The sequence below is a fragment of the Geotrypetes seraphini genome, chromosome 9 (genome assembly GCF_902459505.1).
Source record: "Geotrypetes seraphini chromosome 9, aGeoSer1.1, whole genome shotgun sequence".
NCBI classification, from domain to species: Eukaryota; Metazoa; Chordata; class Amphibia; order Gymnophiona; family Dermophiidae; genus Geotrypetes; species Geotrypetes seraphini.
This window is the reverse complement of record NC_047092.1, coordinates 149,946,865-149,971,802: the sequence shown is the minus strand read 5'-3', so window position 1 is coordinate 149,971,802 and position 24,938 is coordinate 149,946,865. Positions and strand designations below refer to the sequence as shown.

The window sequence follows — 24,938 nt, the reverse complement described above, 5'->3', positions numbered from 1 at the left end:
AGCCGAATTGGTGGGGTAGGAGAATAGAGAATCTTTCTAGGTAGGATGAGAGTTGGGTGGATATGATGGATTCTAATAACTTCGTTAGGAGAGGGATATTTGCTATAGGACGGTAATTTGATGGAATGGAGGGGTCAAGGTCGGCCTTTTTCAGTAGAGGGGTCAATGAAATGTGTCCCATGTCGGGGGAGAAAAGGCCCGATGTTAGGGCAGAGTTTATAAGTTCGGTGAGGGAAGCGATGGCCTGTGTAGGGATATTCTCGAATAGATAGGAGGGGAAAGGATCCAGAGTGCACTTGCAAGTTTTTAGTTTGAGGCAGAGTTTGGAGACTTGCGATTCGGAAACAAGCTCTAAGACAGTCCAGGATCTGTCGGCAGGAATGGGGGTGGATACAGGTAAGGTAGGGTTGAGGTCAATAGAGGTCAGGGAATTGTAGGAGACTGTGGGTGGGAAGGAGCATCTTAGGGTGGTAACCTTTTCATTAAAGAAATTAGCAAGGGCATCGGCTGATAGAGACGGTGGGAGCAAGGATGGGTCTTTTTTTGTAGTTAGGGAGCGCCAGATGTTGAACAGCGCACTGATCTGGTTGTTGGATCTAGAGATCTTGTCTCCGAAGAAGTTCTTCCTGGCTTTTTTTAGTGTTGAATTGTAAAGTTTAATATTGACCCTCCAGGTCTGTCTATCAGAGGGGGATTTAGATTTTTTCCATTTGTGCTCCAAAGCGCGACATTTCTGTTTCAATTCTCTGTGAAGAGGTAAGTACCAGGGGGCCTTTCGGGGGTAGGAGATGGTTTTAGTGGATATTGGAGCAAGGGAGTGGTAGGTGGACTCGGAGAGGGCGGTCCAGTTGCGCCAATGGGATTCGGGGTTTGTAGGTCTAGGGTTGGAGGAGAGTTGGTTGAGGAATTTGGACCAGAATAGATTGCTCGAGGTTTTTTTGCGGAAGGTTATGGAATGAGAGGGGTGGGGTGGGGAGTCAAGATGTGACATGAAGATGGGGAGGCAGGTAGTCCCTAAGAAGTGGTCAGACCAAGGGACTTGTTCCCAGCGAGTGTCGTCGGTTGAAGTTTTGAAGGCGGTAAGATCAAGGAAAGTGGTGAAGTCTAGAGTGTGCCCTTTTTCGTGGGTTGGAGATGGGGTGGGTGAGGGGAAGCCTAGAGAGGTAAGGAAGTTGTTGAATTCAGTCGTGTCCTTGCTGTTGGTGTCGTCAAGGTGGAGATTGATATCACCAACGATCAGAAGTCTTTGAAATTTAAGGAAGGCATTTGTTATGGTCTCAAAGACGAGATTGGAGGATTTGGTCCAAGGGGTGGGTGGGCGGTATAGTAACAGGATGCCCAATGGGTGGGTGTGGAGTTCGTCATTGACTGAGGCAAGCAAATATTCTAGAGAAGCGTGAGTGCCCGTCTCAAGGAGCTGGACGTCAAAGAAAGATTTGTAGAGGAGTGCTAGACCACCTCCTTTTCGATTGGGTCTGGGGGAGAAGAGGCCTTGGTAACCGTGGGGGAGGAGTTCGTTTTGTGTGAATAGATCGTCTTTGGCGATCCATGATTCCGTGATGCATAGGAATCCAGGGTCGAGCTCGTCTAGAAGGTCTTTCAAGATTTGGGTCTTATTGCACGCGGATCTGGCATTGCAATAAAGTGTCGGGACTGGGGTGAGAGAGTCCGTGGCAGGGGGCAGGGGCTTTAGAGAATCTTGGTTGACTTTTCGGGGGGTTTTCTTGAGAGGGTGATTTCTGGTGCGTATCAGTGTGGGGATTCTGAGTCCAGGGCAGATGTTATTGGTGTTAGCGGGGTCGAGTAGGTTGGGAGAGGGAGGTTTCAGACAGAGGGAAGTATAGAGAAGTGAGCAGAGTAGGAGGAGAAGGATCCAGAAGGACGGGTTCATGGTGGGGTTAGGACAGGGTGGTTGGTGTGTGAGAGTCTGCAGCAGGGGGGGAATAGAGTTAGTTGAGGAAGGAGCAGGGGAACTTAAATTAAACTGGCTAAGTGCAGGGCCAAGAGTAGGAAGGAGAGAATTTTTTTTTTTTTTTTAGGGGTAGGTCTAAGGGGGAGCTATATCGGTGAAAGCAATTAGCGGCTAAGCTCTTTCCGTATGGAGCCTAGACCGGAGAGACTTGGGGCAGTAGATGGGTAACAGGGGAGATTGCGCAGTTAAGGTTTGTATGTAGCCCAGGATGTGCTGGGGGGAGCGGGGCAACCGAAAAGTGAGAGACTGGTAAATCCTTTGGCAAAAATACAGTTTGGTGCTGAACTAAGCAAAGACAGAATAAAGTTTGGCATCTAAACAAAAGCATAGACAATAATAAAATATGGTACAGAAACAGGAATATAAACAATGGTAAACTTTGGCAACGGGCAGAATCCGGGTTGGGCAAGGGGAGCTGAGATCTGCTATTGGAGAAAAGGACGCAGTCCTGTGGAGCCGGACTGTGGCTTCACAGAGAAACTCAGATGGATATGTGAAGCCTACCTACTGTGTGCCACCTTCTGGAAGTACCCGGGTCCTTGTTGATATTTTGCAGAGCATACCCGAGGGCTCTGGGTTGATATCTGCAGAGCATACCAGTTTGTGGCTTACTAGTGTTGATGGGAATTCTCCCCTGTACCCCCTTTGTCCTGAATTTACAGGTATGTGCTTGGCTTTGGGACTGAACTGATCTTGCCACTAGGGCGAGTGTACCATGTGTTCTGAAAATATGTGAATTCCTGGAATACCCAGACTGTGGGTTGGGATTGAACACCTAGCGTATGGAAACCTCCAGGGACTAACAGAAAGAAGATTATCGTAGGTAGAAACCTAATCTTGCATTCTCTATCTCATTGCTCCCCATCTTTGATCATCATCTGATAACCTTCACAATTACTCACCCACCCTCTCAGCTATGCCCAGTCACCACCAATAAGTTTTGAAATCTTCAAGCCCTCGATCCTTCCACATTCTCAACCACTGTTTCACCTCTCCTTGCCTCTACTATGCTACCTAAGTCTGTCCATGAGGCTGTCTCGTTGTACAATTCCATTCTCTCCTCTACTCTGGACACCCTTGCTCCCCCTGTTCCCTGCGCTGAGGGACATACCGAACCTCAACCTTGGCTCACTCCCAGTTTCTGCTATTTACATTCCTGTACCTATTGTACCGAACACCTTTAGCTCAAATCTTGCACACATGCTGACCTCCTTCACTTTAAATATATGCTGACCTTTAATTCTGCTTTTACACTGGTCATACAACTAACCAACCCTTTTTTCCAACCCTCGCCATCCCTGTGCCACAATGAACTCCCTCCTCAAAGCGCGTCCCTCCGACCCCTCCATCTCTCTCCCCAGATGATATATGAATACTTCTATGACCAGGTTCACAAGATCGCCTTTGAATTTGCCACAGTCGCATCCTTCTACCCTATCCACTCTCCTGACATTCAAGCTCACACTATCCCTTCTTCCTTCACCCAAACAATTCGGGAAGCACCTGCACATTGCCTGGTCCCACCCTCTCGACCCTTCTTCACCTTCCACCAACTTTTCTTCCTTCCCTGAAATTAGAGGAAGAAACCACACAAATTCTGTCCTCAGCCAAGTCCACAACATGCCCCTCAGACCCTATTCCCACCCCTTTACTTGACTCCATCTCTCATACTAATATCCCTTCCATATCCTTAACCTATCCATTTCCATAGCAACTGTCCCTGATACTTTCAAACAAGTAGTGGTTAAGCTGCTTCTCAAAAAGTGCTTGTAAGACCTCCACTTGCCCATCCAACTAGCCTGTCTCCCTTCTTCTTTTTCTATCCAAGCTACTCGAGCATTCTGTTCTCTTTCACCGCATTGACTTTCTTTCATCTCAACAGACTCTTGTTGCTCTACAATCATAAGTAGTACCTGTCCAAAACCCAAGGAGTAGCAATATTCCATGCTACCGATGCAGTGGCTTCTCACATGTCTTTTTCAATAACAGACTATGGACTTTTCCTCCAGGAACTTGTCCAATCCTTCCTTAAAATCTGCTACGCTATCCGCTCTTATCACAACTTCTGGCAATGCGTTACAGAGATTAACTATTCTCTGACTGAAAAAAAAATTCCTCCTATTGGTTTTAAAAGTATTTCCCTATAACTTCGAGTGTCCCCTAGTCTTTGTAATTTTTGATGGAGTGAAAAATCAATCCACTTGTACCCGTTGTACTTCTCAGGATTTTGTAGACTTAAATCATATCTCCCCTCAGCCGTCTCTTTTCCAAGCTAAAGAGCCCTAACCATTTTAGTCTTTCTTCATACGAGAGGAGTTCCATCCCCTTTATATCTTGGTCGCTCTTCTTTGAACCTTTTCTGGCGCCACTATACCTTGAGACCAGAATTGAACGCAATACTCCAGATGAGGTTGCTCCATAAAGCGATACAAGGGCATTATAACATTCTTAGTCTTGTTAGCCATCCCTTTTTTTAATAATTCCTAGCATCCTGTTTGCTTTTTTGGCCACTGCCACACATTGGGCAGAAGATTTCATTGTATTGTCTATGATGACACCCAGATCCTTTTCTTGGGCACTAATTCCCAAGGTGGACCCTAGCATCCGGTAACTGTGATTCAGGTTATTCTTCCCAATGTGCATCACTTTGCATTTGTCCACATTAAATTTCATCTGCCATTTGGATGCCCAGTCTTCCAATTTCTTAAGGTCCGCCTGCAATTTTTCACAATCCGCATGTGTTTTAACAACTTTGAACAGTTTAGTGTTATCTGCAAATTTAATCACCTCACTTGTCGTTCCAATTTCCAGATCATGTATAAATAAGCTAAATAGCACCGGTCCTAGTACAGACCCCTGCGGCACTTCAGTATTTATTCTCTTCCATTGAGAAAAATGACCATTTAACCCTACCCTCTGTTTTCTATCTGATAACCAATTCCTAATCCAAAACTGAACTTTGCCACCTATCCCATGACAATTTAATTTTCTCAGGAGCCTCTTGTAAGGAACTTTATTAAAAGCTTTCTTTTTTTTTTCCAATTTCTTTATTCATTTTTCCATCTTACATCAAGTACACAATGTTACATCAGTTAAAACTTGCATAGAACACTTGAATTTCTTTCTAATATCATCTTAAATATATATATTTATACTCTCCCCACCCACCCTTCCCACAGATATTTTAATCAAAAATATCATATAAATTTATATTCTTATCTATTTATTAAGCCTTTAATAGAACTTTATACCGTCCCCCCTATGCATAAATATACTTTCAGTGAGAAATGGTGTCTAATTATTGCAATAATTTGTCAATGGCCCCCAAACCTTTTTAAAATTGTTATAATTCCCTTTTTGTATGGCAATTGTTCTTTCCATTTTATAAATGTGGCACAACGAATTCCACCAGAAGGTATAGTTAAGTCTACTGTAATTTTTCCAATTATTGGTGATATGTTGTATGGCGACTCCTGTCATAATCAATAAAAGTTTATTGCTTGATGAAATTTGACTTTTTGTTCTCAATGACATACCGAACATAATTGTATCATATGATAATGCTACATGGTTTTCTAGTAAACAATTAATTTGAGACCAAATTGATTTCCAAAAGGCCATGATACAGGGACAATAGAAAAAGAAATGATCTAAAGTCCCTGCTTCCAGATTACAATGCCAGCATCTATTAGACTTAGAGCTATTAGACTTAGAGCTTAGACTTTTGTAATCTAACTGGGGTCCAAAATGCTCTATGTAAAAGGAAAAACCAAGTTTGTCTCATAGATGCGGACACCGTACATCTTTTTTTTTATTTTTTTATTTCTTTATTCATTTTTAAACTTACATCAAGTGTACAGTAAATATCAACCAAATATAATACAACATCACTTGAAAAATTTTCAATATCATACACCAAGAAGATTTAGCCCCCACCCCCTCCCAAATTCATATACAACTAATATATACCACATGAAAATAATATCTTACGACAATCATCTATATATTCTTAATGGAAAAACAAGAAATCCTCCACCCAAATCCACATGTGTATTAAGATTGGGAAAGTGTAACTTATTCATTACTATAATTTAATAATGGTCCCCACACATCCTTAAATTTATTATAATAGCCTTTTTGAACTGCCAATGCTCTTTCCATTTTAAACACATGACAAACTGAATTCCACCAGAAACAATAATTCAGCCTTTTACAATCCTTCCAATTATTAGGACACCGTACATCTCATTCTCCAAGACCAAATTTGTGGCCATTGAGACGCATTAATTTGATGCTTTATCTCAATGCTCCAAATGTCCCTAAGTCCATTTTTAGGTTTTTTATTCACAAATCCATTTAGCCATTTATACCACTGTGCGCCCTGGTGTCCCAAGAAGTCCACCTGAAAGCATAAGAACTCCAGACTATACCGATTATTGAGATTTTTCCATTCAGGGAACCCCTCCTGAATAGCCTGCTTCAGTTGCAACCAAATCTAGATAAACTATATCAACCGGCTCACCTTCATCCACATGTTTATTCACACTTTCAAAGAATTCAAGCAAATTTGTGAGGCAAGATCTCCCTTAGCTAAACCCATGCTGACCCCGTCTCATTAAATCATGTTTGTCTACTTGTTCCACAATTTTATTTTTTTATAATCATTTCTACCATTTTGCCCGGCACCGAAGTGAGGCTTACCGGTCTGTAATTTCCCGAATCTTCCCTGGAGCCCTTTTTAAAAATTGTCGTAACATTGGCCACCCTCCAATCTTTAGATACTACAGATGATTTTAGCGACAGGTTACAGATCACTAACAGCAGGTCAGTAATTTCATGTTTGAGTTCTTTTAGTACCCTGGGATGTATACCATCCGGTCCTGATTATTTGGCTTAGTACATCTTCCAGATTCACCGAGATTTTTCAGTTCTCTCCACATCATCACCCTTGAAAACCATTTCCGGTCCAGGTAGATCTCTTACATCTTCTTCCGTAAAGACCGAAGCAAAAAATTCATTGTTTTTCCCTATGGCCTTATACTCCCAGAGCGCCCCTTTTGCTCCTTGATCATCCAACGGTCCCACAGATTCCCTCACAGATTTTCTGCTTCTGATGTACCTAAAATTGTTATGAGTTTTTGCTTCTTTTGCAAGTTTCTCTTCATATACTTTCTTAGCTGTCTTTATCAATGCTTTGCATCTAACTTGCCAGTGCTTGTATTTCTTCTTATTTTCTTCATTTGGATCCTTTTTCCATTCTTTAAAGGATGTGGCTCTAATAGCCTCTTTCACTTCACCACGCCGACTCGTTTCTTCTTCTTTCCACCTTTGCTGATACGTGGAATACATCTGGTCTGGGCTTCCACAACGGTATTTTTAAATAACATCCGCACCTGGTTTACAGTCCTAACCTTTGCAACTTATCCTTTTAGCTTCTTTTTAACCATTTTCCAATCAGACTTCCACCCCCTACACTCCACAGAGACTTCACTCATCAAAGTCTGCAGTGACCTCTTTCTTCCAGATCTAAGGGCCTTTACTCAATCCTCATCCATCTTGACCTATCTGCTGCCTTTGACACTGTTAATCATTTCTTACTCCTTGATTGGTTTCTGCAAATCTGTCTTCTCCTGGTTTGCCTTCTACCTCTCCCATCACACATTTAGTGTATGCTTTGTTGGGTCCTCCTCTGCTGCTATCCTGCTAGCAGTTGGCATACCCCAAGGTTCTGTCTTAGGATCTCTTCTTTTCTCTCTCTACACTTCTTCCCTCTGTGCCCTGATTTCCTCCCATGGCTTCCAGTATCACTTACATACTGATGACTCTCAGATCTACCTCTCTACGCCCCAAATTTCACTTAATGTCCAAGAAAAAGTCTCAGCATGTTTGGCTGATATTTCTGCCTGGATGTCCTTCTGTCATCTGAAACTAAACATGTCAAAGACTGAGCTACTTCTCTTTCCTCCTAAACTCTCCGTTCCTCTCCCTCTATTCTCCCTCTCTAAATAATAGTCATCGTTCCAGCCTCCTCTGCTCGCATCCTTGGAGTCGTCTTCAATTCTGACCTCTCATTTTCTATGTACATCCAACAAACTGCTAAGGCCTGTCTCTTTTGTGTTTACAATATCAGCAAAATTCATCCCTTGCTCTCTGAGCACACTACCCAGACTCTTGTCCACACACTCGAACCTCATGCCTCTTTTACTACAATATACATCTAGCTGATCTTCCGCTGTGCTGCCTTCCCTCTCCCCTCCAATCTGTACATGACTCATCTTCTACTAACCTCACTACACTCATGTTACCCCTCTCCTTAAATCACTTCTTTTGCATCCTATCCACCTTTGTATACAGTTCAAACTCCTTTTACTAACTTTTACAATGTCTCTCCTCTCTTCTCTCCTTATACACCTCCCAGAGAACTCTGTTCCTCAGATCAGCTGCCCTTAGCTGTACCCTTCTGCTCCACTGCCAATTCTAGAGTTTGTTCCTTTAATCTAGCTGCCCTGTATGCTTCGAATAAACTACCTGAGTTTGTCTGCCATTCTCCTTTCCTTTACTTGTTTAAAAGCAGACTGAAAAGTCACCTTTTTGATATAGACTTCAATTAATAACCCTACTCCCCACTGCCCACCACCCTAGCTAGCAGATTAACCATTCCCTCTAACTATATCCATGGCATCTGTTTGTCTTGACTATTTAGATTATAAGCTCATTTGAGCAGAGGCTCTATCTCCTCTATTTCTATAGTGCTACCAGACGTACGCAGCACTGTACAGAGTACAGTACTGCGTATGTCTGGTAGCACTATAGAAATAATTAATAGTAGTGGTAGTAATAATAGTAAGATTTCTTTGAAACGAAGTAGAAGTTTGAAATGTTAATGAATTGTTTAAAAAAAATCTTAATTTCACTATTAAATCTGTAGCTTGGTGAAATATGTATAGCATTGTACTAGATAGGGATTTGTAAATGCAAATGTTTTGTTTTCTTGGGTTTTTGGAAAAATATAACATTAAAAAAAAAAACAACCCAAAATAGTAAACAAGACACTAGGATCTTTGCTTGAGTTATTTTAGATATTTCCAAAACTGATGCTGCCATTTAGGCCTAGATACACTAAACATAATCGCTAATACCAACAGGATCGCTTTTGGCCAATTCTCTGGATAGTATAATCTCTGTCTCTCTTGTCTGATTGGTTGGTATGAGAGCAACTTTCACACATTCATGAAGCCGGCAAAGGGAAGCCCGAGCACTGAGAGGCAGGGGAGGCCCCAAAAGCAGCTGTTTGGGGCAGGAAAACTTTTTTTCTTTTTATTAATGGATAGATGATGTGTGTGTTACAAATGCACAATATTTGCCCCATAAAAGAAAAGAAAGGAAAAAAGCCCTCTCCGATGTCCCAGCACTAAGAACCAACCAACAAACACCCTTCTCTCCTCAGTAGCAGCGAAAATGGCAGGAGGGATGCCAACTCCCTCCTGCCAATGGAAGAGCCCCCACCCGAATCAGAATCAGGAGCAGCATTTCCCCCCACACACACCCACTTTCCTGTGCAGCAGCAGCATTTCCCGGCCTTCCCTGTGCAGCAGCAGCATTTCTAGCTGCCCCCTTCCCAGCTGCCACATTTAAATTCAGAGAAAAGCGCTGCACCGCGCTACCGCTGGCTTCAGCGTCTTCTATCCACTGCGGCCAACCCTAGCAGAAACAGGAAGTAGTCAGAGAGGGTGGGCCGCAGTGCACAAAAGACGGCGAGGCCAGCAGTAGTGCGGTGCAGCGCTTTTCTCTGAATTTAAACGCGGGTGAGCCGGTGAGAAGGAGGAGACTTAAAAGTAGCTGGTTTGGGCGGTGAGTGAGGGCGGGAGGGGGGAGTCACCGGCTGTGCTGTGTCTCTCCATGTTTGAATTCGAAAATGGAATTTGGCACGGAGAGACACAGCACTTGTCAGCGGCCACCGAGGTCGGCAATCGAAGAGGGGGGGGGAGGGAGAGGACGCAGCTCAGGAGACTGGGAAGGTTTTGGCGGGCGGCGGCGGGGGCCTCCTCCTGCAGGCACTCGTGTCTCAGGGGTCCGGCTCATCCCGGAAGGGAGAGAGCTTGCCTGCGCTTCCTCGCAGCAGCAGTTGGTGAGTGAGGGCGGGAGGAGGGGAGTGGCCAGAATGTTCCCTGCCGCCGGGTTCTAAAATGGAACACGGCCGTGGATCACACACCACAGCGGCAGGGATCACAGCCATTTCCTCATGGCGATCTGCACAGGGCAGGAGCATAGGAAGATCGCTCCTGCCCCAAAAGCCCGCTAGACCACCAGATAAGGCCGGGAAGGCGGCAGGGAGGTGGGGGTGGGTCAGAGCCGGATAATCACGGTTTTTCGCCATTCGCGGTCTGGCTCTGTCCGTATCCCCGCGAATCATGTTTATTTTCTCCCTCCCCAGAAAAAAATCGCGATTATGTGAAATCGCGAGAGCAGAAACTGCGAATGGGGAGGGGGGAAGTGTAACTTCCACAAGTCACAGAAGCAGCTACCTAGAAAAAGATAGTACCACAAAACTTCAGTGACCACTAGAACATCAATAAACATATTGAAAAACTAAACAAACCAGATTAAAACAGATCAATCATGCAATCAAAGCTAAATGTCTCTTTTCAAACATGCTAAACACAGATCACTCAGTTTTTAGAATAAGTAACCATAATATAAAAATAGAAATAAAAATTAAACTGAACCTCCAAGAAATTAGACTCTTCATACCAGAGGAAGACTGACATATATTCTAACTAGTATATTACAAATTAACAATTGGAAATAAAAAATGGAAAAGGATACCATTTTATTGGACTAAATGTATTTTTCAATTAGCTTTCAGAGGCCAAAACCTCCTTCCTCAAATCAGGACAGCATTCTGCTGTTATGATATCCTGTCCTGAGGAAGGATGTTTTGGTCTCTAAAGTTAGTCAAAAAGATATTAAGATTAATCCAATAAAAAGATAAACATTTTATTTCCATTTTCTGTTTTAACATTTATTTCCATTTATTGTTTATTAACATAATACTATACTAATTTATCTTAAACTAAAAATAAAATTATTTTTTCTACCTTTGTTGTCTGGTTATTTGCTTTTTTCTGTCTCTATCTATACATCTTCTTCCCCCCCCCCCTCTCCCTTCCATCCATGTCTCTCTCTTGTCTGTCTCTCCTTCCATCCAGTGTCGGCCACTTCTCTTGTCTCTCCCTCTCACTTCCATCTAGTGTCTCCCCTTTCACTTCCTCCTTCCATCATCTCCCACCTCTTCCCTCACACCATCTGCCCTCTCTCTCCTCTTCCATCCAATATCTGCCCTGTCTCCCTCATCTCCTATAAAGCATCTGCCCCCCTCTCCTTTTCCATCAGTATTTCCTAGTATTTCCCTCCTTCAATACAGCATCAGCCTCTTTCTTTTCATCCAGTGTCTTCCTCTCTCTCATCTCCTCCTTTGATCAAATTTCCTTCCTGTCTCTGCCCCACCTGATACTGCTTGTGCCATGCACCAAGAGCAGCACTTCCCTTCCTACCTCCTTCTGTACACAAGCAGCAGCAGTGGCAAAATAGCCTGCCTCACTCTCCTGCGAGGCCACAATTGCAGCCTCATTCCCCATAAATGTTGGTAACACCCCTCTGAAGTCCTCTTCTGGTTACGGGGCAGATCCAGCAGCTGATCATACTAAGGCTGTGAGTGCAGCCAGCAGGAGAGCGAGGCAGCCTGTTTTGCCGCTGCTGCTGCTTGTGTAAAGAAGAAGCAGAAGCAACCAGGATGGCAGTGGAAGGGAAGTGAGGAAATGCTGCTCCTATTGTGCAGCAGTCCTGAATTGCTGTGTGGGGGCTTCAAAAGAGATATGCAGCTGCACAGCTTAGAGCAGGGATCTCAAAGTCCTTCCTTGAGGGCCGTGATCCAGTCGGGTTTTCAGGATTTCCCCAATGAAAGCAGTGCATGCACACAGATCTCATGCATATTCATTTTGGAAATCCTGAAAACCTGACTGGATTGCAGCCCTCAAGGAGGGACTTTGAGACCCCTGACTTAGAGGGAACTTTGGACAAAATGTTACATTGGTTTATATTTGGATGAGTTTATATTCGAGTATATACGGTAGTTCAGTTTGGCTATGATTATGTACATTCATTAATAGGTTCTCACAGTGAATGCCTTGACTGTAAAATGCAGTCAGGAAAGAGAAGCTGTTAAAGGGTTTGCATGCACCCAGTTTTCCTTTCTTAGCTTCCTTATTCAAGTAACTATGAAATTATCCTCAAAGACTGGAATCTTAAACACTAACAGCGATGTTCCTTTATTCATTAATTCAGTATTTGTAAGTTACTTTAGTTTTATATATTAGGATTCATTACCACCTTTTTGAAGAAATTCACCCTAGGTGGAGTATATCAAAAATTAGTCAGATATAGGCAATAGACAATTAATTACAGCAGTAAAAAAATATTCAATTGGCAGTACATATTATGGCATTATTTCCCCAAACTGTGTACCAGGGCCCTGCGGCAAACTCACTGTGGTGCTACGGAGGAAGAGGCAAACTTGTTTCTATTTCAGTACCCAACTTCGCTTCCCTCAGCGGGAAACCTCTTTCCTGTCCTCAGACTGCTGGCAGCTTAAACGCACTGCCTTAAACGGCCTAGAAGCTTTCCCTCTCCTTCTGCAGGGACAGGAAATTGAAGAGGAGGGGAAAGCTTCTAGGACTGCCAAAGGCAATGTGTTTAAGCTGCTGACAAGCTGAAGATCACAAGCTGCAACATAGATGGGAGAGGTATTGTATCCCTCTGAGGAGGCGGGAGGGGAAGAGAGAAATGCTGCACCCAATAGGGAGGGAGGAGTAAGTGAGAAAATTGCCAAATTTGGGGGGAGAGCAGAGAAAGAAGGAGATGGATGCCAGACCACGGGAAAATGAAAGAGGAAAGAGATACATTTGTGGGAGGGAATAAAGGAAGGGAAGGAGATGCCAAACCTTTGGGGGGGGGAGGAAGGAAAGAGATTCCAGGATATGAGTGGGAGAACAGTTAGGCATATCTTTTGACTTTGTGCTAAGAAATATTTTTGACACACTAAGGGTGCCACGAATTTAAAAAAGTTTGGAAACCACTGCCTTATAGCATAGCATGTTACTTAAAATATCATCACAATACACATTAAAGCATATTAATTGGATTTCTTAGTAGGATGTAAATAGAAATGAGAGAGTAATATGATTTAGAAGAAAATGAATAACTATACATGGGTCATTGGTAGCCAGTTCTCAAAATACCTGATTTGTTTAGTCAATTTAAAAAAAATTAATTTTAGAATTATATACAGTTTAACTTCCATGATACTTGTTTTAATGTTTGGGCTCTGTGGTTTCTTTGCTGCTGTTTGTGACTGCATGTTTTAATGGATTTCTGCAATCTGGAAAAAAAAAAACCCCAACCCACCTATAAGCCAAAGGCCTCAGTTAAATTAATCTGTTTTATTGTAAAGGTATAGAAAAAATTTCTATGACTAACATTAGTTTTTAATACTAAGGATATTGTGGCCCAGAGGGAAGGAAATGCTCCTTTATGATCTGTCACGTGCTATAATGTTTTATATTCAAGGATTCTTTGTTTTATATCTGTGTTCTCAGGCAGCCCATCAGGTTGGTGAGGATGAGATAAATTTGTCTACACTGGGGCGTGTTTATACTATTGATTTTAATTCTATGCAGCAAATCAACGAGGACACAGGAACAGCACGTGCCATTCAGAGAAAACCTAACCCTTTAGCCAGTACTAACACTAGTAAGTATGGTATCTTCTAAATTTATAGAGAACACATTAAAGATAAAAATGGTCCTTTCTGGCTTTTATCCTTGAATTTCAGCTTCTTAGCATATCTACTTTCTCAAGAAAAAGCTATATAATGAACAATGTAATTGTTTCAAAAGGTATCTTGATGGAAGAAGAATGGGAAATATATTTTGGCCCATACAGAAAAGAGATGAGAGTTCTAAGTGCAAATCTGAGTTAACAACATGGTCTGAAAACAATGTGTGGTTTGATGGTTATTGTAAAAGACATTGTCTATCACTAGTACTTCTTTACTGTTTTACTGAACAAGAGATTTATTTATGTTGAAATATACTACAGGGAAAAAAAAATGAACTGATGATACACTTGCTATACACACAGTTACATTGCTGAGGTCTAAAAAATACTTATTTAAGGTAGCTGTCTATATGATTATGCAATAGAGATAGACCTTAAATTGATCATTTTCTGAGTGGTGAAGCCTTTTGAGTCTTTTGTATTGACACTTCCATATGGCCACACTACCTTGAATGTACATTCATTTCTAAGAAAATTGATCAGTAAAGAAGTACAGTATTTGGGAAAATGTGAAACATCAAATTTCTAAAATGCAGAACATATTCTAAAACATATTACTTTTTTTTTCTTTAAAATATTTTATATTAAAGCATACTACCCTCCCTTGGATAATATAATTAAGATAACGAAGTTTGTCTATAAATACAACATTTATTTGCAGCCACAATTCATATTAGCCTGTCAACCAAGTTTTGTGTGTATTAAATGGAGGTTTATGTGCAGAAATTGTATGCGGGTACCAGTGGATATGTATTGCCATTTATCATATACTCTTGCCTTTGGAGAGCAGAGGCATTTGTGGGGAAAGTTTTGGGATGAGATTTGAATAGCTTGGATTTTCAAAAGTACACTTGAAATTTTTTTCCCCCAAACATTTTGTGTATATTAAGTAAAATATGTAAATGTTTGTAATGCAATAAGAACAATAGGAACATCAGTCTTGAATCTGTGGGTTGTGTACTTCTGATCATGAGATCTGGTGAAGAGAGCCTCATTTGTTTTTCTGCTCCACCTCTCCTCTCTGGGCTGTCCTGTAATTCCTCAGTTTTACTCTCTACTTGTGAGATGGTGGGAGCCTGTCTGTTCTGCTCATGTTTATTTTTCCTTTAATTTTGGGTTGTTATCTGGTCATGAGGCTTCTCTCAGAGAGACAAAGAGATAATGGTTACTGTGGATGGGCAGACTAGATGGGCCATTTGGCCTTTATCTGCCATCATGTTTCCAATCTAATCACAAATATTGAGTGCTTAAGTCCAAAAATTTCTCACTTCAAATTTTTCCAGACTTTAACATATTAAGATTAAAGAGTTGAAGAGTTCAATTGCAGAAGGATTTCAAAATAATTTGCAACATTCAAAGCCTCATTGCTGTTACTGCTCTTAGCACATTCATCTCAGGACACCTTTTCTAAGGCAATGTTCAGTTAAACTGCTTGGAGTTACGGGCTATTTGATTGGCTCTAGTGAAATTGCACACATCTCTGGAAGACCCAGCGGTCCAAATCTTCTGTGACAGAGAGAATGCAAGAGTGCTTCTCTGACTACGAAAAGCCCACCTGCTCTTTCTCTGAGCGATTCATCATTTCCAGGGCCTTTCAGCAATGCATGTGGTGGGAGTCGCCAATGTTCAAGCAGACTTCCTCAGCATTCAGTCCTTGGCTCCAGGTGAGTGGGCGCTGTCCTTAGTAGTGTTTCAGTCCATTGTGTGATGCTGGGGTCAGTCTCACTCCAACCTAATAGCAGCGACAGCACTCGAAAGCCATCCAATTCTTCAGTTGAAGATCTGAGCCTGGAAGTAAGAACCTAGATGTTCTGGTACAGCTATAGCTGCAGGGAGTTCTGCTGTGTGTTTCCTCCCTGGCCATGATAGATTGGGTCCATCACCGATTTGTGACTCTTCAGGGAAGAGTCACTTTGATAGCTCCAGATGGGCCTTGCAGACCGTGGTTTGCAGATCTGATGTGTCTTCATGTAGGTCAAGGCCTTAGGTTGTAGGCTATTCCAGACCAGGGTCCACTCTGTATGAAGGATCCTGATCACTTTGCTTTTATGGCATGGATATTGAGTCCACAATTTTAGAGTACGAAGGATACTCTGCTAGAGTCCTCTCTAGTCTTCTGAACTCTAAGAAGTCAACTTCTGTGTCTGCCTATGCTAAGATGTGGAAGATTCTCCACCATTGATGCAACCAGGACTGTGTGACGCTGTATTCCTCTCCCGTTTCAGTGGTGCTGGCATTTCTCCCAGTGGGCCTTGTGAAGGGCCTCACCATGGCTTCTCTTCAGGTCCAACTCACTGGGCTCCTTCATCTCAGAGGCCGAGACTAGTCCTTCGCTTGCATCACACCCTGACATGGCCAGATTTCTGAAAGGTGCACTTCACATAAGACCACCAATTGAACTGCTGTTCCCTTCATGGGACCTTAACTTGGTTTTCTCTGGCCTCCCCAAGGCTCCGTTTGAGCCTCTGACAGACGCTTTTCTCTTGGACCTCACACTACAGGCAGTTTTTCTGCTCACCCTTACTTCAATGAGCCGTGTCTCGGAACTCCAGGCTCTGTTTTGTGGAGAGCCTTTCCTGCTTATCTCGGAGATAGGGATCTCTCTCTGCCCGGTTCCTTAATTCCTGCCGAAGGTGGTGTCTGCATTCCATGTTCAGGAAGTGTGCTTGCCTGTTTCCAGCCTCCTGGTTTTGTGATATGGGACTGCCTTTTGCAACGCTTGGATGTCCGCAGATTTCTTCTGCACTATTTAGAGGTCACAAATGATTTTACCGTGCTGACTCATTATTCTATGCAAAAAACACTCCAAAAGGACTGCCACAACCTAAACTAGAAACCACTAAAAGGCAGAATAGTCAAAAGGTTCAGGAGGTGGCCACTCAGGGACCAAACTGAACACCCCATGTAATATAACGTGACGATGGACAGGAAATACCCTGTATTAGGTGCCCTCAGAGTGAACGAGCAGCGACAGGAGACGAGCTCCAACACTTCACAAGTCAGGTAGAGGTGACATACCCCCAACCGCACACCATCACAGGGCACCCAATGTGTGCAATAAATCAAAAGTGAAAAAATATATCACAAATCAAATGATTAAATAAATAAACTGCAGTGAAAAGTGAAACCACAGAGTGGCCCCAGCCTGAACCAAGTCAGCCGACTCCCCAACAAAAATCAAAAATGACAAACTTAGCTGAATGATGTCAGGCAGGCTGTAGTGTTGTGATTTTTGCGCTTCAGAGTTGTTGACATCATTCAGCTAAGTTTGTCATTTTTGATTTTTGTTGGGGAGTCGGCTGACTTGGTTCAGGCTGGGACCAGTGTTCCCGCTAAGCTGCGCTGGCCTGCGCTCGCGCACAAAATATTACATCGCAGCGCACAAGTTTCTCTTCACAGCGCACACACGCGTCGCAAAGGTAAGGGGAGGTAAGGTAAGGGGACGCATTGGGGGATTGCACTTCCCCACAATTGCCATGCTTCGGTTCCTCTTCTTCCTTCCTTCCTCCCCCCCCCCCCCCCCGCGGGACCCTGCGGCACCATCAACTCTTATTCCCTCTAATGTCGGCCCTGCAGCTCCAGACTTCCTCGCACCTTCTCCCCTCCCCCTTTGGATCGCTATTATTTTAAATGTTATAGCCGCGGAGCTGTATCCATCAGTGGAGATGTCTAACCTCGGCCTGCCCCGGAACTCTTACTGCAACAGTGACTTCCTGTTCCTGCCTAGATGGGCGGCTGCTGCAGTAAGAGTTCCGGGGCAGGCCGAGGTTAGACATCTCCACTGATGGATACAGCTCCGCGGCTATAACAGCTCCTGCAGCTCTGCACTTCCTCACAATTGCCATGCTTCGGTTCCTCTTCTTCCTTCCTTCCTCCCCCCCCCCCCCCCGCGGGACCCTGCGGCACCATCAACTCTTACTCCCTCTAATGTCGGCCCTGCAGCTCCAGACTTCCTCGCACCTTCTCCCCTCCCCCTTTGGATCGCTATTATTTTAAATGTTATAGCCGCGGAGCTGTATCCATCAGTGGAGATGTCTAACCTCGGCCTGCCCCGGAACTCTTACTGCAGCAGCCGCCCGTCTAGGCAGGAACAGGAAGTCACTGTTGCAGTAAGAGTTCCGGGGCAGGCCGAGGTTAGACATCTCCACTGATGGATACAGCTCCGCGGCTATAACATTTAAAATAATAGCGATCCAAAGGGGGAGGGGAGAAGGTGCGAGGAAGTCTGGAGCTGCAGGGCCGACATTAGAGGGAGTAAGAGTTGATGGTGCCGCAGGGTCCCGCGGGGGGGGGGGGGGGGGAGGAAGGAAGGAAGAAGAGGAACCGAAGCATGGCAATTGTGGGGAAGTGCAGAGCTGCAGGGAAGAGTGTTGCGGTACCCAGCTGGAGGGAGAAGGAAGATGAGGGAGGGAATTAAAGGAGATGCCAGGGCTTGGAGCGTAGGAGGAAGGTATGCCAGTCTAAGGGAAAAGGAAGGGGGAGATGTGAGAGCATGGAGGGGGAGCGAAAGATGGAAGAAAAGGAAAGGAGAGAGATGCCAGAGAATCAGGGAAGGGGAGATACCAGACTATGAGGAGAGGTGTGGGAGAGGGAAGGCGAGGAGAGAGATGCCAGACCAATGGGGTGAAAGGAGAGATGGAAGGGGGAGGCATACAGTTTCTGGAAGGGGCATAGAAGGAGAGAAGATGCCATATAGGGGAAGAGAGACGGCAGACAGTGGATGGAAGGAAGAGAGTTACAAGAAGATGAGGAAAGGAGAAACCACAGAAGACAAAGGTAGAAAAAAATTTCTATTTATTTATTGCTTTAGGAGACATGTGTCACTGTTTCTGTGAAGCATTGTATGCAGAGTCCAGCTTCTTGCTGGTTCAATTTAACCTTTGTCTATGTATTTTTATTTTATCCCCCCTTTTACAAAACTGTGAAGCGTTTTTAGCACCAGCCTTGGTGGTAGCAGCTCTGATGCTCAGAATTTTATGAGCATCAGAGCTGTTACCTCCGTAGCTAAAATCCACACTACAGTTTTGTAAAAGAGGGAGGGGTTAGTTTGTGATTACATATTCCTTACTAGGCGAAGGTGTTTTCTGTGTTCTGTGTGTTTTCTGTTAGGATTGACGGTGTAGGATTGATCTGTGCTGGTCTGGCTTGTTTAGTTTTACAATGGGTGTATTGATGTACTGCTCACTGCAATATGTAAGATGCTGCCTTTTCCTAGGTACTCATGTGTGACGTGTGGTTTGTTACTAAAAATCATGTTTTTCTTACAGATGGGGGGGGGTGCCAAAAAATGATGGGCCCCGGATGTTACATATGCTAGGTACGCCACTGTATGTAAAGATACCAGAAAGCTGGCGTAGCAAAAACTTCTAAGTTTTGAGTATTTAACCCTCCCACAATCTCACGGGCACTCGTTTCAAGTTTATTGAGATTTTGATTTAAACGCAATATCAAATATTTTCAATGCGTATAACAAAAATAAATTTGGGGAAATAAATAAAACCATTTGAACCAGTGTTCCCGCTAAGCTGCGCTGGCGCACAAAATATTACATCGCAGCGCACACGTTTCTCGTCACAGCGCACAATCGGAAGAGGCGTACGGCAGATGGCAGGGCGGCGAGAGGAGAATCGGGCGAGTTGGCTCATAACTTGCTGGCGCCCGATATTTTTGGCTCACGGTGAAAAAAGTTTGCTCACAACACCCGCCCGCTTAGAGGGAACACTGGCTGGGACCACTCTGTGGTTTCACTTTTCACTGCAGTTTATTTATTTAATCATTTGATTTGTGATATATTTTTTCACTTTTGATTTATTGCACACATTGGGTGCCCTGTGATGGTGTGCGGGTGGGGGTATGTCACCTCTACCTGACTTGTGAAGCCTTGGAGTTTGTCTCTCGTCGCTGCTCGTTCACTCTGAGGGCACCTAGTACAGGGTATTGTCCTGTCCATCATCGCGTTATATTACGTGGGGTGTTCAGTTTGGTCCCTGAGTGGCCCCCTCCTGAACCTTTTGACTATTCTGCCTTTTAGTGGACTTATTATTCTAAGCAGGGTGCCCCTGCTTTCAAGGCCATCTTTTCCAGATGGATCCATAAGGCCATTTCGTCAGCCTACATTCTTTGTGGTAAACAGTTTCCTGTGTCCCGATATATTTTACCAGGCATATGGCCTCTTTGTGGTTTGGGGCTAGGGCGATCTTCCCTGTGGAAATTTATAGGGGAGCTGCTTGGTCCACTCTGCACACGTTAGAGTGGATGTGGCGGCAAGACAAGACTCTGTCCTAAGTCTTAAGGGTCGGCACAGTCAGCCTGCCCTAGATTTTTGGGACAGCTTTTGTATATCCCACATATCTAGAATGTCTCGCCTATTGCACTGGAAAAAGATTATGTCCTTACCTTGATAATATTTTTTCCAGTAGATAGACATTCTAGATTCCTGCACTGTCCTCCTTATGCCTGACTACTGTCTCATCTTGTTTATGCTTCTCCAAGTTTGTTTCTTGAATGCCAGCCAGCCCTTTTGGGCCTTGAGGAATTCTGTACATATGTTCTCAGTGCATGCAGTGGTTAATTGTTGTCTGTTATTCTAATGTTCCTTTGTGAGCAGAACAGTTGATTCTTGGGAATGTTCACATTGGTGACCCTATTTCACGTTCTATGTTGGAGCTCTTGGTGCTTGGATACTAACTACAGGTGGTGCTAGAGCTCCCAGTGAAGTAGAGGAAGGTTACAGAAAAAATCTGGAATGGATTCCTTCTTGATATGGCATGTGGCCATTGGGAGATAACCCACCTATCTACGGGAAAAGATATTATCAATGTAGGGATATAATCTCTTTATCTGGATATGAGGGCAAATCAAAAATTAAAGGCAGTTGTTAGATTACATGATAACCAGAATGGAGCTAGCAAAATGCAACATATGTACTTGTATGTTGCTTGTTAGATGCACAGAGGATGCTCCATTGCAAGATTGCATCATCGAAGAACAATGTGTAGTAGTGGCACTTTATTTGGGCAGAGGGAGTGAAGCCTGTGGAAATTCACCGTCTGATATTGACACAGTATGGACATAGCACGGTAAATAAAGAACAGTAAAAATTACTGTGCATTGCTGCAAAATGAATTTAAACCTGTTAAAGGAAGTGCTGCTCACCTGGCTTCAGAAGCAGCCCAAAAACTTCTCTGCAGGAATGCAGAAGCTAGTTGAACAATACAACAAATGCGTCTTCTTTCATAGAGACTATGTGGAAAAGGATATGTTTAATTGTTCATAGTTACTTTTATTAAAGCCATTAACTATATTTTGCCTTTACTTTTTGATTTACCTCATATAAAAGCTGTCCTCCTAAAGAGGTTCTGACCTCAAACCTCATAGTTCATTAGATTTTGTTAGTAAAACTTTATAGAATGTGTTATTTGAATTCTAGCTCTTGTCAAATGTTTTATCCAAGGACAAGCAAGCAGCATATTCTCATGTGGGTGATTCATCCACGGAACCCGGTATGAACAGTGTTAGTGTACTGTCACTTAAAAAATTTTCAAAGTCTAGAAACTGCGCATACCACATGTGCACCAGTGCCTTCCTGCCTGACGTCTACTCACAGGACCATCAGTTCTTAGTTTTCCAAGAAGCATAGAGGTGGCTTTTTTTTGCCTTCCCATTTATATTTTTCTTCATTTATCATTTGGATTAAATTTATTTATTTTTAACCATATTTTTATTTTAGGCCTTGGACTCTCAGCCTGTTTTCAGGCCAGTAGCATCGATCCTTTTTGAGAGTAACTTTTTTACTCAATCTCCCTGGAGCTTTGGGTTCTTCGATCTTGCATCAGCGGTGTTCCCCTCGATGTCAAGGGCTCCAAGTGGTTTTAAACGGTGCACTCAGTGCAATCAGACTATTTCAGCCACTGACCTACATAATTGGTGTGTACAATGCTTGATAGTACTCCAAGTTACAAAAAGGTCACTCAAAGAAAGACAGCCAAATATGAAAAGTATTTTGGGACACAAGGAACATTGACCATGTATGCTGTTGCTTGCTGACCACTGAAGACTTCAGTGCCTCCAACTACTACTTGATCTCCTTTGCATCTGTCAAGAGAAGTTCGAAAGAAAGCTAAGAAGCATAGGCATACTTCTTCTCTAGGCATGCATCAGAATCCTCCCAAGTGTCTATTATGTCAGCACACTCAAAACATTCATACCAAAGCTAGATCACCATCTTTACAATTGGTGTCTTCTTAGAGGTGTGCCTTGACATCAAGGTCACCAACCTGGTGCAGCCTCTGCCATCTGTATCAACTGCATCAATGTTACCGGTACTATCGTTACAGGACCAGATTAGAGAGTGTTTCAAAAGGAAAGTTGCTGAAGTCGCAACTGATGCAGGTATCGACTACTGTGACTTCCAGTTCAGCCCAGTCTGAGCAGCATCATTGGTCATCGAGGGATGGTTCTCTGCCAATTCTTCTTAGAGACCTGGCGTCGAGTCGGCCCATGGCTTCCAGAGAGTGTAGTTCTTCCTCCCTTTCGAGGCACTCACCGAGCTGACATTGAGATACACCTCATTGACCATCTGAGCCATCTACTCATCAATTCAGTCGCATTTTCCCCAATCTAGGAGCCTTTCTCCACATTCTTTTCTTCTACTACTACTACTACTAATTATTTCTATAGTGCTACCAGACGCATGCAGCACTATGCAGAGTCTCAAAGAGTAAGAAAACAGTCCTTGCTCGAAAGAGCTTGCAATCTAAACAGGCAAGACAGACAAACAAGATGTCATGGTTACAGTTAAGGGGAACTGTTAATCAGCTGGCTGGGTTGGAGGCCCATTACACTGCTCTCCATCACCAAGACAAGGAATTGAGGAATATGACTCAGATTGTTTATAGCATTCTACCTCTGAATATCCAGATCTTTCTGTGGAGGAATCCTATTGTATACCATTTGACCCATCACCACCACCACCACCACCACACAGAAGGTCCCCGCTGGAGTCCTTGTCTTTTACAAGATTTATGTGGCAGATGAGCATGCTCTTCCCATTACAATGGAATCTGAAGCCGAGCCAAGAGCTGAGTTGATGGTCATTCTTGATTATAAGCACTGACCAAGAGGGAGGCAGCGAGTTAACCCCTCACCTGTTCAGCAACTTCTACTCTGTGACAGACACTGATGACCTCCTTCACATCGACTCCAATGATACCGGGCGCTTAGAGAACGAGCTCTCGAGCCCAGCTGGACCCAACCCTCCCCCAGCTCCCGGAGAGGCCAGGGTGAATTGGCCAATCGGAGAGGGTCCTCGGAGATCACTGAATGCAACTGTACCTGAAACCCAGGCAAACCTGGAAGAGGGTGATTCATCGGCTGCTGGGGCCAGGATACCTGGAGGAATGAGCGTCGGCGATTGCAGGGAGAGCTCAGGCCTATTAGGCCATGGAGCTGTAGGGGTCAAAGAGGAAGAACAAGCCATGACTCGTACAATCAAGCCTTTGGAAAAACCCCAGGTCAGTGTAAATTTCATGTCTTTTACACAAAACCTTTGACGAAACTCATCCAGGTTGAGACAGAAGTCCAAATACAAGCTACTGAGATTACAAAAATTAATCAAGTGTTTAATGCCATGGAAAATAAGGTAAAATATCACATCTATCCTACTAAGAAAAATTGAAAATTTAGAAAATTAAACCAGAAGCTTAAACTCTCAACAAATATTTGATAAAGGAGAAATTTCACATGATCTCTCTAGGAACCCTGCTATCTCTGTTGGAGAAAAATGATTGGCTTTTTTTCTCTAGACCTCAAAGAAAACTACACACATATATTCCCATTCTCCCAGCCCACTGAAAATATCTCTGTTTTTGAATGGGATCTTGCATCATTCTTTACAAGGTGCTTCCATTTGGACTAGCCTCAATATCGAGAGTATTCACAAAATGTCTAATAGTAGATACCGCTCTCCGCTCTTGAGGCTTTAATGTATTCCTTTATCTTGATGATATTCCTTTATCTTGATGACTGGTTAATCAAGGTCCCAACACCTCAAGCAGCTCAATGAGCTGTAAATTCAAGCTGTAAATTTTATGGCTCAGATACACCTTATACAACATTTTATCACGACAGTGGACTTTCAGGAGGAACGTTGGTTGAGTGTGAAGAACATTTCCGAATTTCATCTGAATCAATCCATAGTCCTTCCTGTCTTCTTTCCAATATCACATTCTCATCCTGGTGAGGCCGCAAGCCACATATTGGACTGTAAACGTGCTCTCACTTATTATTTAGATATCATTAAACCTCACAGAACTTCAACTCAGCTGTTCTTATCGTTTGAGCCAAACGGAACTCCTATCACTATGAGAACCATCTCATCATGGCTAGCATACCATATCTCCTTTTGATATGTTCAGGCTGGGCTGTCACTGCACATAAGGTTCGAGCAATGGCGACTTCAGTAGCTCATCTACTTTATTCTTCCACTGAGGAATCTGTATGAGGGGGCACTGAAAAATTCTCAACCCAACCATCTTCCTAAATTCTGAGTGTCATTTTGCCACTGTAGCTGAAGAGTTATTTTATTTTGCAAAGTGCCAATTTGCAGAATCATAATTCTATGTTTTGACATGGGCTCACATTCAGATCACTGATTGAACCGTGCAGTGAAAAGTGTGGAATTTTCAAGTGTGGATCTCCAAGCCATCATGAAGTTCCTATTCCTGCTGAAGAAACGCCAAAGGAAATCCATAAATGTATGATGCAAACTTTGAGTGACAAATGCCCATCATACTCCTCAGTGAAGAAGTGGTGTGTAAACTTTCAATGTGGAGATTTTGAGACTGAAGATGCAGCAAGGTATGGGAAGCCACAAATGATGTCAAGTCCTGAAATTGTTGACCATGTCCATGACCTGATTTTGGCAGATTGGCGAATAACAATTGCTGAGACACTGCAGATATCCAGAGAACGTGTTTGTGTAAAATCTACGAGTAGCTGGGTATGCAGAAGCTGTCAGCCAAGTGGATGCCCAGATGTTTGAATGCTGATGAGAAACAATATCGAGTGGACA

The 24,938-nt window shown here is 43.4% G+C and overlaps 1 protein-coding gene across 10 annotated transcripts in view; it reads left to right on the top strand.

Moving 5' to 3' along the window:
• TRIP12 (thyroid hormone receptor interactor 12) overlaps positions 1-24,938 on the top strand; it is a 448,602-nt gene that overhangs the window by 183,658 nt on the left and 240,006 nt on the right. For 8 of the 10 annotated variants that reach the window (XM_033958326.1, XM_033958328.1, XM_033958332.1 and 5 more), the window contains exon 20: positions 13,627-13,780. In XM_033958326.1, coding sequence (XP_033814217.1) covers positions 13,627-13,780 — 154 coding nt within the window. The remainder of the gene's footprint in view (positions 1-13,626; positions 13,781-24,938) is intronic. The other 2 variants (XM_033958334.1, XM_033958333.1) reach the window with 1 other exon arrangement.